Source organism: Indicator indicator, chromosome 2 (genome assembly GCF_027791375.1).
Source record: "Indicator indicator isolate 239-I01 chromosome 2, UM_Iind_1.1, whole genome shotgun sequence".
NCBI classification, from domain to species: Eukaryota; Metazoa; Chordata; class Aves; order Piciformes; family Indicatoridae; genus Indicator; species Indicator indicator.
Genome location: NC_072011.1, coordinates 51,337,506 through 51,354,699, shown reverse-complemented (window position 1 = coordinate 51,354,699; position 17,194 = coordinate 51,337,506). Strand labels below are relative to the sequence as shown.

The 17,194-nt window shown below is 40.8% G+C and overlaps 1 protein-coding gene across 1 annotated transcript in view; it reads left to right on the top strand.

The window, feature by feature from the left end:
* The window catches only part of KCNH1 (potassium voltage-gated channel subfamily H member 1), a 193,470-nt gene that overhangs the window by 79,293 nt on the left and 96,983 nt on the right, over positions 1–17,194 (top strand). Inside the window, exon 8 of the mRNA XM_054393961.1 lies at positions 16,982–17,181. Coding sequence (XP_054249936.1) covers positions 16,982–17,181 — 200 coding nt within the window. The remainder of the gene's footprint in view (positions 1–16,981; positions 17,182–17,194) is intronic.

Genomic DNA, 17,194 nt, shown 5'->3' with positions numbered 1-17,194 from the left:
CCAATAAAAAATAGTTTACTGAGCAATTTTCCTCTTTCCTGTGCCTTCCTCAGACCATACAATATGAAGCATAGAATGAGGTAATGCTTAGAACTGTTCAGGACTTCACATCTCTGCATTGTTACTGGTAGAAAAATAATGTTGAATAAAAAGACTCCTAGCAAAATAGAGCCACATGGCTGGGGAGGAAAAATGGTTGAAGGTGTTGGCAGCATGCTCAGAAGAACTGGTATCTGTCTTTCCAACTGTGGAGCATTGATCTCTAGATGGATGAATGCTGTCCCTGATGGCACAGTGATGAGGAGGACTTGGGCAAGTGTAAATGTTGTGAAGAAATTTATGGCTGTGCAGAATCTTGAAGCGCTTTTCTGCCAGTCTTCAGAGTAGCATTGTGAAGGTAGGCCATGACACATGGCCCAGTACAAATCCAGACAGGCCTTAAGATGTCTAGACAGGTCCTTTCTCTCCCCTCCTTCCTGCCACAACAACAGGGCAACGCGGGAAAAGGAGCAAAGGGGACAGGACCTTGCCTGCCTGGTAAACAAGATGCCCATCTGGGGTCAGAGCACATAAGCTCCCCCAGATACGAGGTCCTGGCCTCTGCCTTTCATGGTCATAGCCTGGCAGAAGGCTTTTCCAGTGGGCGGCTACATGTTAGCTTTAGTGCCCCATTGGACCAAGTGACCTCTGGCATTTTGTATATACACAAGTGGCTCGGGAGCCCAGGGGCTGCTGCTCAGATCCACCTTGCTCAGATCTGCCTCGCTCAAACATGCCATGCTCAAGCCTTGCTCACATCTGCTGAAGCCTTGCCTCACTTTAAGCCTTGTCGTCTGGAGTGTCCTGCCTTGCTTCCAGTGCCTGGTCCAGAGCCCTGGGATAAAGCCTGAGCCTCAAACTGGATTACAAACCGACAGTTTCTGGAGCCTGTCAGCAGAGAGAGTGAGCTAGGGACCATCTCCAAATTCCTACTCTAATCCTCATGAGTAAACCCTGCCCTGATGATATCTTTCTAAGGGTTGTTGGTTGGCCTTTGGTTTATAAGTGGGAGAAGCTATTTGTGTCATAGCTTTTTCCAGTCTCTGAACTATCTAAATTGTGTCAAAATTGCCATAAGCATCCTGGAAGAATTCACGACCAAATAGAACCTGTAAATAATTTCATCAGTTTTGTACATAGTCTTTGGGGCGGGGTTTTTTGGAAAATAAAAATAACTATATTTTATAATTCCCGCCTCGTTAATTTAACCCAAACTAATACAAGCATAAATGACTTTATCCCTCCCTTTCACACCCTGCTTGTTAACAACCTATTTACTTAGGCTTTCTGTGAAGGATACTGCTAGAACCCAATATTTTTGTTCTTTTTAGGACCCTTTGCAATATTGTCTCTGGATTTGTTGTCTAATCTTCATGGCTTGTTCTATTTTTTTGTTTTTCTGGCTTATTGCCTAAACTTTCAGCATTGAAAGAATGGAGAAAAGTAGTTAACATCATGGAGTATTTGCTTTAATGCTTTAAGATATAAAAAATGAACAATTTATTTTCATTACCCTCTAGCAAAGACAACATTTTCACTGTACTTCCTCTGGTCTGACTTACATAGCCTAAAGTGTCTTGCATTGCAGTCACAATGCTGACACACTCTTTAAACAAAGATTTTTAGAGATGCTTGTTAGCCACAGCTCAGCCTATTAATGCTGCATTTCACCTATTTACCTTAATGAATGTTGTCTTAACTCAAGCAGTTTCTTCATTAACCTGGATTTTGGTAAATATGGAGATTAACCCAGAGATGGTGTTTCTGTTTCTTCTTGGGAGCTAGTTACCAAATGTTCAGTGCTTGGTAGTCTCTAGAAGGTGCAGAAGGTTCTGGACATGGATGTTGTGATCTATAAAGAAAATAAGCTGCTAGGCAAAGAGCAAAGCAAAAGGTTTATCTCTGCTGCTTTTTACCTGCTGTTTATCTCATTGGTGCTGAAAAACACCGCAAGTACAGTGCAGGAGCCAGTGGGGGCTAGTGCATAGGGCAGAGTTGGCAGGTTTGGGCTGAGTTCCCAGTTCTGTCACACACTGTTCTGTGTGACCTTATGTAAACTGCTCTGTGTCTTTGCTTTGCCTACCTTGCCTCTCGAAGTCTTAACATCTTAACTAGTATAGAATGTCTTTTACTGTGCTCTGTACATGCCATACTACTGTGTGGCTATTCCCTCCCTCTGCATTGCAACTGAAGTGTGTCTTTTTAACTTCAAGAGTAGTGGTATCAGTAAAGTCCAGTCTGTAAAGAAAACTGGATGTTTTTCACCAGTTCAGCTATTGTCTGTTGCTTTGTGTTTGATGTTCCTAACCTCACCTACATTCTTTTTCTGCTCCCCCATCCCTACTTTTACTTATTTAGGCTTGAATCCCTGTCCCACCCCTTCCTAATCTCCTCCAACCTGTGAAGATGTTTGGTTCTCTTGGCCATCTAATTTACTTTTGATTCCCTCATAGTCATTAGGCTTCTCTATTGAGACCAAGAAGATCTGGCCTCTTTGATGGGTCTGCTAAGCTGTTGATTTAAATTTTTCAGGCTCTGTGATACAGAGAGATTGCTAAATCGCCATTGCCATGACAGGTTTCTGAAAGGCTGGAGAAAGACAGTAGTGAATAGCAAATTGGAAGAGATGAGAGGAAACAGGAGAACTTCTGTAAGGAACCATGAAGAGTGATTTTTTGAAACAGGTAGATGACAAGAATTTGACAGGGGGAAATGGTTTAAAGAAGAGTGTATGTGCATGTATGGATCAAGAAAGGCAAGGAAGATGGTTATCTGTCAGAGGGATGTGTGTCAGAGAGAGCTGAAACCATGGTGACTGGATCCTGAATGCTCAACATCAGGAGTGATATTTAGGGACAGTTTCAAGAGATGCTTATCCAGAAAGCAACCAATCAAAACCCTAATACACCTCAGCCCCAACACTGAGGCTGTGTACTATGCAAAGCATGTCAAGTGAGCTTGACAGAAAAAAGTTTAATAGCCTGCTGCTCATGTACTGATTGATTACAGCAGCAGATCAAAGATAAGTATTCTATCAAGAATCTTTCATCCAGTTCTAGCTATATAATTTAAAAATTTGAACTCTTGAAAAGCATTTTATCCTTGTCTTGTTCCAAAGACCAGTAAATGAATGGTAGCACACACAGCTTACAAATGGTTCTGCACTTCATGTAGCTGAGCATGTTGGGTTATTTCCACAATTTTGTTAAGTACTAATGTGCATTTATAGTTCTTTATAATTTGGTAACTTTGAGGACTGTAAATGAAATGAATATATTTACTACAATTGTTTTCCCAACTCCTACTGTTAGTCTCCAATTACTGCATGAGCTGTAAGACCATCTTGTTGCCTCTGTCAGTGGGAATAAAGAGGATCTAGTAGATGCTGCTTAGGTAATACTGTCTATGGCAGAGAATAACAGAAGCAAATTCTTCAATGCTTAAACAAAGGAAAAACTTGTCAAAACTGCAAAAAAATCTTTCGAAGTCCTTTGAAGAAAGTTACCCTTTACCTGCAAGAATTTTCAGGGAATGTTTCCTAATGACAGCTGCAGGATTAGGACAGATCGAGTATTGTGTCAGCAAGAAACTGGGGATCAGAATTTGATTTTAAAATCCGAAAGTCAGGATTTAAGTTCAGGAGGAATCATCATTTTCACATTATGTGGCCTCTATCACAGTGATGAACACTGTGAGGCTTCACTCCTGATATGCTTGGGCTAACATAAGCTGAGATTCTGGTTACTTTTACCAATTGTTACAGTCACCTTATATCTGCATGGTTGCACACAAGTGTAATCACTTAAACCAATGTTCCGGATTACCTTTTCCTAGGATCTTTGGAAGTGCTAGGATGGTTGGTGTTCTTCACATGTGAAGCTTACCACAGCATTCCAGTCATGCATTACTCTGGGGAGAAGTGAGAGCAGAGAGGCTTGTATTTATGGCCAGAGATATCTGCCTTTCCCATTCTGATCATTTAATTAATAGTTAAAAGGCTCAAAGGATATGAAATTGTTTGATTTGTATCCCTGCTGCATTTATGGAGACTAAAGAGATCTAACAGTAAAAGCTCTTTTTTTGACTCCTTTCTCTCAAAACACCAAGTGAAGTAACTCCACAGAGAAATGGGAGATCTGAGTTCAAGTCTCTAGTCCTGCAGTGAGATTTAAAACACAGGCCTGTCATATCATAGAATCATAGAATGGCTTAGATTAGAAGGGACCTCGGAGATCATCCACTCCAACCCCCCTGCCATTGGCAGGGATGCTTCTCAACTAGACTTAGTTGTCTAAGGCCTCATCCAATCTGTCCTTAAGCACTTCCAGGGAGGGGCATCCACAAGCACTCTGGGCAGCCTGTTCAGAGTCTCACCTGCCTTGTACTGAAGAACTTCTTCCTAAGATCTAAACATACTCTCCCTCAGCTTAAAACCTTTCCTCCAAGTCCTGTCGCTAGACACCCTTACGAAAAGTTCCTCTCCAGCTTTCCTGTAGGCTTCCTTCAGGTATTGGAAGGCAGCTATAAGGTCCCCACAGAATCATCTCTTCTCCATGCTGAACAACCCCAGCTCACAGATTCACATTGATTGCAAAGGAATATAGAATCATAGAATCAAGAAGGCTGGAAGAGACCTCAAAGATCATCGAGTCCAACCTGTCACCCTAAACCTCATGACTATCTAAACCATGGCACCAAGTGCCACGTCCAATCCCCTCTTGAACACCTCCAGGGATGGTGACTCCACCACCTCCCTGGGCAGCCCATTCCAATGGCCAACCACTCTCTCTGTGAAGAACTTTCTCCTCACCTCCAGCCTAAACCTCCCCTGGCACAACTTGAGACTGTGTCCTCTTGTTCCGGTGCTGGTTGCCTGGGAGAAGAGACCAACCCCCTCCTGGCTACAATCTCCCTTCAGGTAGTTGTAGACAGCAATGAGGTCTCCCCTGAGCCTCCTCTTCTCCAGGCTAAACAGTCCCAGCTCCCTCAGCCTCTCCTCATAGGGCTTGTGCTCAAGGCCTCTCCCCAGCCTCGTTGCCCTTCTCTGGACATGCTCCAGCAATTCAACATCTTTCCTAAACTGAGGGGCCCAGAACTGGACACAGGACTCAAGGTGTGGCCTAACCAGTGCTGCGTACTGGTTATATAGTTATATATATAACTGGTTATATAGTTGCAGTCTTCCCTAAATCATTCTTCCCTAAGCAAGGAGAAGCTTTGTATGCCTAATTACTGAATGAAGTCTGCAGTTGCAAGTTGTTGACAGAGGTATTTCATTACCTTTAAGGGTCCTCTCTACTATCTTTCACCCACCTTCAGCTTATCAGTATCTGCAAATGCCATTCTTGTGTGCCTTGCTGGTTCAGGCACTGCACAAGCAGTGTAGTTCTCTAAAACGGTCCCAGTGGGATATTACTACAACATTACTCTTGACTGTGTAAGTTTGTATATGTGCAAATACATTCACATTTTGTGCTGGCCTGCTCACAAACTCACTGAAGCACAAAACGCAACGACGTGGCAATTTTTAGATGATTTCTATGTAATGTTTACTTTAAGAAGAAATTCAGCAGGATCTCTTGTGTAATAACGTCTACTCCTGAGTATAATTATGTACCTTTTTTAGAAGTTAGGTGTGGAACTCCCAGCTATATGCAATCTTACCTTTACTACTGCTTTTGGTCCTGATGAGTTTGGATGAAACAGCACAGTCAGCCTGGAAGACAAGCATCTTCAAGAGTGGAGCCACAGGAACACTAGTGATTACCCATTTCTGAAAGTTAGTCTGTAGCCCTCCCCACCACTCCTGAGGAAACTGTTCTTCTCACATGCAGTCATACATGGTTTCTCGTTGAAAATCCAAACAATTGTTCCAGTTAGGTTTTGATAAGCCATACATGTCTTCACTAACCTGTCATTTCACTTGTCAGTAAAACAGGCCCCCTAGAGAAGCCACTATGAGCTTTTCCCGTTTCACATTCCTGTACAAACTCTATGCACCTATTGATTTTGGTCTGCAAGCACATCTGTGTGGGAGAAGCATGACTCAGTCCTAGTCATTCCAGTGACAGGAATGACTATTTAACTGCCTCAAATTAGTCTTCACCTGTGAATATCATCTTTATCTTAGAACTCATTAGTTTACTCAACATAATTAAAAACTTCAGTATTTTTGTTTTTGTTATAAACACCGTTAAATGATTGTAACTACTTAAATGACACCAGAAAAGGGAAGCTTTTGGGCTAGTTTGTTGGGGAACTCTTTGTAAACCGTGTGTGGAATATAGTCATGTAACATTTCTGTACTTGTTACACCCAGAAGTGAACAGTGTGCATGTGCAAGGTGGACTTGGCATGTCATAGAGTGTCTGCTGGAGAGCATGTTGCAGTCTTTATGTGGTTATTCAAGTTACAACAGTCCAGGGAACCTGGTTTACTAAATTTATTGCATCAGAAGCTTCAGACTGAGCTGTGGAGAAGCAAAGCAGCCAGATACAGCACAGTCCAGTTAAGTGCAATAGCTTTAGGGGCTTAATTTCACAGTAAAGTTGATCTGAACTGAGAGTTAATTGTTGTCCTTAACTGCAGTATCCATTCATCCTGTCAGGTGCAGCCATGCTCCTAACTCAAGCTGCCTGGCCTGTTAGCTGAGCAGGCTTGGCAGCTCCTTGGTGATTAATGCAACCTCTCTGTGCAGCCAGTGTACAGATCACTGGTTGCTTTGCAGTGTGACCACTTGGAGCAAAGTCAGCTTGAAGGATGCTGGTGAGTGCAAACCAGGTAAGCTACAGAAAACCCAGGCTTCATCTTAATTACACATTTTCCATTGTTTTAAGCATTTTGTTTAAGTAGACTTTGATTGGGGTGAATGCAGTTAATCCAGAGAGTTGCTTCTCTCTCTAATCTGTGGAACAAGGGATGTGCAATTTTTACATCGGGTGGCTGAGGCCAGCACTCTACCACCCACCTTTGGTTCACATCACAATGAAGGCGTAGTACCTTCATCCCACTCTACTTTTATATTGGGGTAATTTGTAGACATTAATTTTTTACCTTTTGTTCTCAGAGAAGACAAAGCCTAAAAAAACCATGGTGATGCAGTTGCTACATAGTCAGCAAAAGCTTTTGGAAGTCAGTGGATGGAAGTTAGTGGTTGAAGAGAGATGGTTTGTTTTCAGTATTTCTCCTAACTGTGTCCTTAACTTCAGTCACAGGCATACATGGTTGCAACTGTGGAGTAGTTTAAAGCTTCAGGTTTTAAGCCTAATGACAAGTGAGATCACTGCACCTTGTGAGGTCTTGGGTTCTTCCTCCTTGTAATCTTACTGATGGATTCAGATCTGAATATAACTCAGTGAGAAACACAGCCAGCTACCAACTTCCTGTATGGGTGGGAGTAGAGGGAATTTATCTCAATCCATTTGTCATTAAGAGCAAAGGATTACTCTAAATATCTCAATCAGATGCAATATACCTTAATTAAAGGAGGACTGGAGGAATGACCAAAAGGAATTGCACTGGAGAACTCTACTTGGGCAGTTGTCAGCAAGTGACTTTCACAGAATCACAGAACATTAGGGGTTCAAAGAGACCTTGAAGATCATCTAGTCCAACACCCCTGCTAGAACAGGACCACCTAGAGTAGGTCACACAGGAATGCATCCAGGGAGGTTTTGAATGTCTCCAGAGAAGGAGACTCCACAACATCTCGGGGCAGCCTGTTCCAGTGTTCTGTCACCTTGCAGTGAAAAAGTTTTTCCTTATGTTCACATGGAACCTTCTATGCTCCAGCTTGCACCTGTTGCGCCTTGTCCTATCCTTGGACATCACTGAGAAGAGCCTGGCTCCGTCCTCCCAACACTTGCCCTTCATGTATTTATAAACATTAATGAGGTCACCTCTCAATCTCCTTTCCTTCAAGCTAAAGAGACCCAGCGCCCTCAGCCTTTCCTCATAAGGGAGATGATCTACTCACTTAATCATCTTCGTGGCTCTGTGCTGGTCTCTTTGAAGCAGTTCCCTGTCCTTCTTGAACTGAGGGACCCAGAACTGGACACAATATTCCAGACTTTAGCCATTACACTCTTGTGTTTCATCAGTGACTGGAGAAAGTGCAGTCCAGAATTCAGCATGTGTTAGTACTAGATGATGGCTTCAGTGTGCAAAGTTCAGATGCAGTTCTGAACTCTCAAAGGCCACAGGTATAGAATCACAGAATCATAGAATCAGTCAGGGTTGGAAGGGACCACAGGGATCATCTAGTTCCAACCCCCCTGCCATGGGCAGGGACACCTCACACTAGATCAGGCTGGCCAGAGCCTCATCCAGCCTGGCCTTAAACACCTCCAGGGATGGGGCCCCAACCACCTCCCTGGACAACCCATTCCAGGCTCTCACCACTCTCATGGTGAAGAACTTCTTCCTCACTTCCGGCCTGAATCTCCCCACTTCCAGCTTTATTCCATTCCCCCTAGTCCTGTCACTACCTGATATCCTAAAAAGTTCCTCCCCAGCTTTCTTGTAGGCCCCCTTCAGATACTGGAAGGCCACAAGAAGGTCACCTTGGAGCCTTCTCTTCTCCAGACTGAACAGCCCCAACTCTTTCAGTCTGTCCTCATAGGAGAGGTGCTCCAGCCCTCTGATCATTATTGCAAAATCAGGCTCAGGAATTGCTAACAGGAATGAGTCTGAATCAGCAATACAAAGCCCAGCAGAATGTGTGGCAGCATTGTAGGGAAAGGCCAGAAAGTTTGGATAAAAGACAATCTCCTTGAGCCTCTGTAGATTTCCCTCCTGCAAGGTTTTGTGAAATACAGCATACAAATCATAAAGGAAAAAAGGTAAATGGAGGAACCATTAAAACTGCACATGTAAACAGTTTCACATGAAAAGAGAACGTTTCCTTTCTATTCACTCCTTTAATTTTTTTAGCACTTTGTTGTTTGTGTGTAGTTCTATTTCAGTAGTAGTTTTTTTTTTTTTAATCTAGAGTTTGCTTCCAAACAATGAGTAATGATCTCAGATAAATTGAGGGTAGATAAAAAACAGCTTTCAAAGCAGAAATCTTCATATTGGTGTAAGTCAGTAAAAACCTAGAAGCAGTATCTGGTGATTTAATTTTAACCAAGTAATTGAAAATGGCCATGCATTACTCTCTATAAATTGTAGAAGAAAAATGATAGCCTTAAACGGCTCAGTTGTCATTTAAATGGTGATCTGTTCATTAGTGCTGGGAAATGAAATGGAAATCCATTTCAATTTTCTAGACAATTTAAATTTTATTGTCCATAAAATTCTACAAAACAATAAAATAGTGTTCTTTCTTGCAAATTGCAGGGGATTTAATCGGATTTTGTAATTTTAATAATTCTCCTCATGGTAAAACCTGCTACTAGAAACAATGAGTTAACATAATTCTTTGCTGATAAAAGTGTCCTGCTGGTGAGTCTGGCTTTGTATGCTTTGGATACAGATGTTTTCTGCAGCTGTAATCTGTTTGTACAGTTAGTTTCCTTTTGATGATCAAATTGGCTTAGTTTAGAGCAAGGCTTAGCTTTCAACAAACTACACATGCTTAAAACATTATCATCAAGATCATGCTCCACATTTAAAATCCTTTATGACTCTGCAGAAGATGTTCTGATAATTATCTTGTACTTGACAGGAAATATAGTTGTTTGAACTGGTTGTGAAAATCAGTCCCTTTCCTGGCTATTACCTTATAAGAGATGAAGGTATCTTGTGGGGGATGTAGCTGGAGAGGTAACATGGAGAGGTAGCTGAAAAGTGCCATTTCTCTGAAGTTATCTTTCTTTTTCTATAGTCCTACTTTTGAGTAACCATGCTGATATTTCCCCTGGCAAATCTTCTTGCTATCCTATATAGTGGTATTTTGACTGAAATAAAATTTACTTCTGCAAGAAGCTTTCTGTGGACTCATTGTTTAAACTGTAATGGTCCTTTGAAAGTCTATTTAATATCAAGGGCTAAGGCCATAATTTCAATTAATTACTAGGTGTTACTATGTTTGCAGTTAGTTATGACTTTCGGACAGGTTTAAGAATTTTCTTGTAAGTTCAGGCAGAAAATTTATCTTCTTTCCTGGGTTATGCTGCACCCAAAGGTGCATAAAATGATGTTATCCCATTGGGACTAATCAGTCAGTGGAAGTACAGGACCTTACAGAAATACTGTAATTCAAGTGAGAAGAGTCAGATGAACTTTTTGGTCTGGAAGTGCTGTTTGTTTAAAGAATAAGAACATGCAGCCCTATTTTACAGAAGGTAAGAGAAGCTAGTGGTTAGGGATTTCAGAGTGTACCAGTTCAAAGTATCTTTGTATCCTTGTCTTTAATTGTTTTCGGTGTCATGCTTGTGTCATTTTTTATTGGCTTCCCTTTACAGCACAAATATAATGTAGGACCAGACTCTTATTCCTTAATTTTGTGAAAAGCTTTCTTCCAGGACTGATGCTGAAGTTTGTTTTATTGGCTTTTATTCACTTTGGCTCCGTTTGCTCCTCTTCTCAGTTTTGGTCTGTGTGTTTTACTGTGATGTTTGTCTCAGCCCAAACACCCTGAAGGCAAAAGCAAAACCTGTTAAGAGATTTATGCTGCCCAGTGTGCTCAGGCTTGTGAAACTCTTGTGAGCCAAAACACCTGTGATTGTTGCTACCAGCTTATGGGTGCCACCAGATCAAAACGAGATTTAAAAAAAAAAACCACTTCAGTTTTGAAATGCCTGTAGGGATGCTGTAATTCAGCATTTTGGATGGTTTGGTGTTTTACCAACGCTTATTTCTCTGATTCCTTATTAAGCCTTAAACTGGCAAACTGTAAGTGGTTTTGAGTTCCCAAATAACAGGAAGTTATTTGCCTGTGGGTCTGTGCTGCTGTAGCAGCAGTCTGCTTTTATTTTGCAGTTAGGAAAGGGTGTGAGGAAAGCACAAGTGGAAGCTGTCTGTGGCGTTTGTTTCGTATCAGTTCTTAACTCTTTCCTTTCTGCCCATAGACACTGTAGACAGCCTATTTTAAGGTGCACAGTTGTTTCTACCACTCTAGTCCTTGGTAGTTACTTAAGTGGATTCTTAGAGCAGCTGTTCCCTTGTTTATGTCTCTGACTTTCATGTGATAGCACTTCTTGGGGTTTTTGGTGATGGGAAGAGGGGGAAAAAAAAAAAAATCTCTGATGGTCTGTTGTTTAGCCCTTATCAACTATGTCCTCACTGGTGACCTTCCCTTCTGCAGGGGAAACATTTGCATTATATCTGGAACCCTGGTCCTTCTGGTCTATGTCCTATCTGTCACCAGCAGGGTGATTTCAGGGTGATGTGTTAATGAGTGTGAGAAGATCTGCAGTAGGATTTGACTAACAGTTTAATAAAATTTGCCTGTGAACTTTCATCCTAGAAGTCAAATGGTTCTGCCACATAGCTTGATGTTGCTCTCTCTAGTGGCATATCCAATATTTCTGGTTTGCTCTTTGGTATTCAATTGATTTTCAGACATGTTCAACTGCTAGTACTGTGCCAGATGCCAAAGATCATCTTTCTGGGATCTTTGGATTGCTACTGCCTTGCTTTTGCTTGTGGGGTAGATGAAGTGAAAACTACAAGCTGGTGGAATGAAAGAGGAAGGAGGTAGAGCAATGTATCAATTCAGTCCAGGAGAACTGAGAGACGTGGGAAGAGCAGGATCTAGCAGTCACTGGAACAGCATGAGGGAGAGCTCCTCTGGGAATTTATTGTCACTTCAAAAACTGGTTTCCCCTTGGTTGGTGAAATTCAAGAATTGATACATGCTAAGAAGATAGTAGCAATTGAAATTTGTATTATACTATGTGGAAATAGTATAGAATCATAGAATGGTAGTGGTTGGAAGGGACCACTGGAGGTCATCTACTCAAACTGCCCCCACCAGAGCTCCTTAAGTTCAAGTGAAACCTCCTGTGTTCTAGTCTGTACCCATTGCCCCTTAACTTGTCACTGGCCACCCCTGAAAAGAGCCCAGCCCCATCCTCATGATCTTCACCCTTTAGATATTTATATAAATCAATAAGATCCCCTCTCAGTCCTGTCTTTTCCAGGCTAAAGAGTCCCAGATCTCTCAGCCTCTCTTTGTAAGAGAGATGTTTCAGTCCCCTTATCATCTGTGTGGTACTCCTTTGGACTCTGTCCAGTAGTTCCCATCCTTCTTGAACTGGGGAGCCCAGAACTGGACACTATACTCTAATTGCAGCCTCACCGGGGCAGAGTAGATGGTGAGGAGAACCCCTATCTGCATCCCAGAATACTCTTGGCCTTCTTGGCCACAAGGGCACATTGCTGGCTCTTGGTAAACTTGTTCTCCACCATCACTATCAAGTGCTTCTCCATGGAGCTGCTTTCCAGCAGGACAACCCCTAGTCATGCATGGAGTCATTTGTCCCTCTGTGCAAGACTCTACATTTGCCTCTGTTGAACTTCGTGAGGGTCACATCTGTCCAACTCTCCAGCCAGTCCAGGACTTGCTCAATTGCAGCAGAGCCTTCTGGTGTGTCAGCCTCCCCTCCCAGTTTTGTTATCAGCAAACTTGCTGAGAGTACACTCTGTTTCTTCATCCAGGTCATTAATGAGTATGTTGAACCAGGCTGCTATGTAAATAGATTATGAAAATTTATAAAGTGCATAATATTATTCGACCCGTTAGATTGTGGTGAAGTTGTTGACATTTATTCTTCATTAGCTAAACGACATGGTGTCTCTATACATTGTGTTAATAAAAAATAAAGGGTAGATAAAATATCACAAACAAGAAACTTTGTAATATGGAAAGCTTCCTATGTAGTAAATCAGGCAGCTCTGCATCTGTCTCAATGGAAAATGGGTCAGCCTGTTTAAATTCTGTACCCTCTAGAAGGGTATATAGATAATCAAAAAGTAAATATTACTTTATATGCTTTGATTTCAAATTGCAAGGTTACAAGTAACAATTCTATCAAAATGAGTGTTTTAAACAATTAAAACTAGTGTTGTAAACACTTTGTTCAGAGATACCTGTTCAGTTTGGTATTTGCTTGCAGGCTGTAATTCACAGTTCAGTGTTTTTCTTTTGACTGGATTAGCACTACCCATAAGGAGGCATAATTACCACTAATCAAGACCCCTAATCTCAAGCAATTATAAGATCTTACATTGTTCTAATTGCACATTTAAAAACAATGTGCTTTTTCTCATACAATTATGTTATAATCCATACAATTATTAATTTCTGCTTTTCTTTTTATCTGATCAATGTTAATTTTGTGTGACTTCACAACGTGTTAATCTGAAAAATTCCTTTGAAGCATGCAATTTTTGTGGTTAATTTATGGCTATGTTTCATTTCCAGTGAGAAGAGATATAATGAAACAGATTTGCAAGGCTGTGCTTTCATCCATCTATGAACTCAATAATTTGTTGTAAACTAGGAACTTGCTAGTGAAACAAAAGTGCAATTACACATTTAAGTCTACTATTTGGAAATCCATGTGCTTGCTCTTTGAATAGCATTTAGGTTAACACAGGCTGGTCCTAGTCGTTAAGTATGTGGTTTTAATTTTTGTGGGTTGGTTAGTTTTGCTTGCTTGGTGTTTGGTTTTGCCCTTTTTTTGTTTGGGTGGTTTGGGTTTTTTTGTTCGTTTGTTTGTTTATTTTCTTTTGTTTAATTGTGAAGTGGAACTCCTGTACAGGCAGACTTTCTGGATCAACTTTCCAGAAGGTGAAATTGAAGGCAGTTTGGTTTTAGAGGGCACTGCAAGTCTTGGGGACAAGGCGTAGGAGGTTCACTAGTTGATGCTGGTGTCACTCGTTGCTGTATAGTTCTGCACACATTTTGTATGCAAAGGCTTTGGAGGAGTGCGTTTTGAACAAATTATCATCAATCTGATGATTCATCTCAGGAACAGCACTTACATCTGTAATTGGAGTAATTGCAAACCTCTCATTCTTACAGATAGAAAGTCTTCCTCTTGTAATTCTAAAATCAGATCCCAGATCATTTACTGTGGTAGCTGGGACCTACGCTGACTTGTATTAGTTTCTCTATTCTTATTTGTGATATCATTAAAGGTAGCAGATGATTTGCTGACCTTTCCAACCTGTGTATGACCTTCATGATTCACTTGTGCAGGTAATTTGCTATTAAAATTACTATGCTTTTCTCTGACATTATTTAAACACTGGTTTAAATAGGGTGACAGACTGCATTGTAAATGGGTAGCCACATTGTTTGGGACAATGTGGTTTTCTTTATCTGTTGTCAGAAATGAATTATAATGTTGAGGGTAGGGCTCTATCTTTTGTGAGGAATCTTGACATTCATGGAGAGGAGGTATTAGAGATTTTGCCTTTTCATAAATTACCCAGCTTTTCTCCTGTTGTAGAATGTGTGTTTCTGCAGCCTTTCTGGGGCTGCAGTATACTGCAATGGGTTTATTTCATTATTCCTTTGAAAATAAGGCAAGACACACAGCTTCTTTGAAGAAGAGGTTGATGTTTAATATGCTAATGTATCTACCCAATATTAGGATGCAAGAATCCTTGGTTTTAATGTCTTTAATAGTAATAAAGTGGTTATCTAATGTCAAGTTAAGGATTGTAAGTTTGAGGATTTTTTTTTAAATAAACTATTAATTAGGCAGGAATAATAATCTTTCTAAGATAATTGTCATACTGGAGCATAGTAGCTGCAATTTGCAGTGGAAATTTCTCTAGGATTGCTCACATCATAATAATCAAAATAAAGAACCAATTTTCTGGGTTTTTCTTTAGGCTTCATGTAGCTGGACAATAATGGGACAGAGTAGGGATTCTATTTTACCCTTTCTGGCATGGAGCTAAACATCCCAAGGTACTGAACCCCCAGGTCTCACTGTTCAGATTGCAAGAATTAACCTTGCACACACAGTTATGATTGCTTAGAGATCTGCAGATTAAAAATTTGCTTGTGACTGTCTTCCTAATCTGTCACCTGTTTTTGGTGCTATATTAGCTAGCAGAAGAATGATATTTGCTACAGTGATGATACATTGCTACAGTGTCCTGCCAGTGGGACTCAGCAGTTTTGCAGATCCTGAGTTCGGTTTTTCTCAGGGAACCTTGTAAACTCTGCATAAGTAAGGCCTAACGTTGTAGTGTTGGGTTTGTATCTGTGTAACAGAGAGCAGCACAGGACATAATTAGGGAAAGGTAGTGCTGTTCAAATACAAAATACTCATGGATTAAGGAGCATTTATAGGATATTTGTTTTTAAAATATTTTCTTATTTCTTCAGTACTCATTGCAGTCAGACTTCCTGATATGGTTTAGCTCAATTTAAACAGAGATAAATAATCTATACAATTCTGGTCACTGTATCCCTATTCACTTCTTAAAACTGAGTTTATAGATTTTTAGATTTTTTAAAAAATATCCTTCTGTACAGAAGGGTAGTTGGAAAAAGGGAAGGCTAGTCTCTACTGGAATTCATGAAGAAAAGAACTCATACAGCCTTCGGAAGGAAATCTGTAGAGAATTAGCAGTGGAATGGCCTTGAGCAAGTCTAAATTTAAATTGCATCTCTCAATGATCAGGGAAAAGACAGTACTGCATGTGTCTTTTGCCCATTATCTAGGGTTTTTTTGTTAGTCTAAAGCAACCCTAAAGCATCTTGATTGGCTTAAGGATATTTGCCTGTAGCACTGACCTGAATATTTGGCATTCTCAAAGGAGTGAATAGGATGAGGAAATTTATTAATTTTAAGGAAAGAGTGAGGGAGGAAACAAACAGCAAAAAGGATATTTAGATAAGGTAAAATATTATCTTATTTTTTATAAATATGACTTCTCATTTATTTATTTCTTTTCACTCTCAAGTGGAACAGGTATGATAGTGACAATTTAGTGCCTGTTTGGCGGGACAGGAAATGATAAAGCCAGAGTGCTTACTGGTGGTTATTGATACATTTGCCATCTGCCTGTTTCTCTCCCTCTATAGCCAGCCTCTCACCTATCACTGACTTGATGATTCTCACTGAAAGGAAAGCTCTCCTTAAGGCTTCCTGTCCTTCCTTTCTATTAAGGGCTGGACCGGCTGGAAGTGCCTCTGCAAACCATCAAAACATGACCATCAGTACTGCTACTAGCCTGGTGTTCTGTCTTGGGCTTCCGCAGACAGACTGTCTCAAGTATTGTGTGTTTTCATCTGCTTCTCTCCACTCTTTGAAATACTGCCTTTTTTCTTTCCTGTGTTTATTAAACCCCATCTTGATGAACTATCTGGCTTCATAACTGTATTGAATGAAGTCAGGCTGTGCAGCAGTAGCAGTCTACCCCTTTCCTCAGGCCTTGTTGTTCTTCTGTCTGAAGAATATAAAACATAACGTGAGTTTTTATGTGTTATTAAACTTAGATTTATAAATCACTGACCCATGGTAGCTGTTTATTACATATTCCATCTTCTGCTTTGATGCATTGTTGTTGTCACACTGAGGTGGGTAATGATGACTCGGCTTACTACTGTGGTAATGCACTTAAAGCTTGGAAATCTGTCACTGATGACATTTCAACACAGGCACTGTAAACCAGAGATGAAATTTTAAAGTATTTTCCGTCAAGCTATTTGTCTTAAACCTCTTTTGTCATCTTGTGGCTTCGTAAGGTTTTGGATAGTACTGAATTGTCTGGTGGACAAAGACAAATATTTGTGTTTCAGGAACTCCTGTGTTGCAGGACTTGACATCACAAAAGTAGGTGGTGGTGGCCCTTAATTTGTAGTGCTGAGGGTGACCTATAGAATCTGTGTGCTTATCAGGCCTTCCTAACAAAGCACTGGTACTGCATGCGTCTCTGTGGTCCTGGCGTTTCGAGTCTTAAAGCACAGTGGAACACAGACTTATCCTCACAACTTGTTATGTATTGCATCTGTTGTTTTTCTTCTTTTTTACAGCTCTTCTGTATGCAACCATTTTTGGTAACGTGACAACCATATTTCAGCAAATGTATGCAAATACAAACAGGTATCATGAAATGCTGAACAGCGTTCGGGACTTTCTGAAGCTCTACCAAGTCCCTAAAGGACTGAGTGAACGTGTGATGGATTATATTGTTTCCACCTGGTCAATGTCCAGAGGAATAGATACTGAAAAGGTAAGTAAATTCA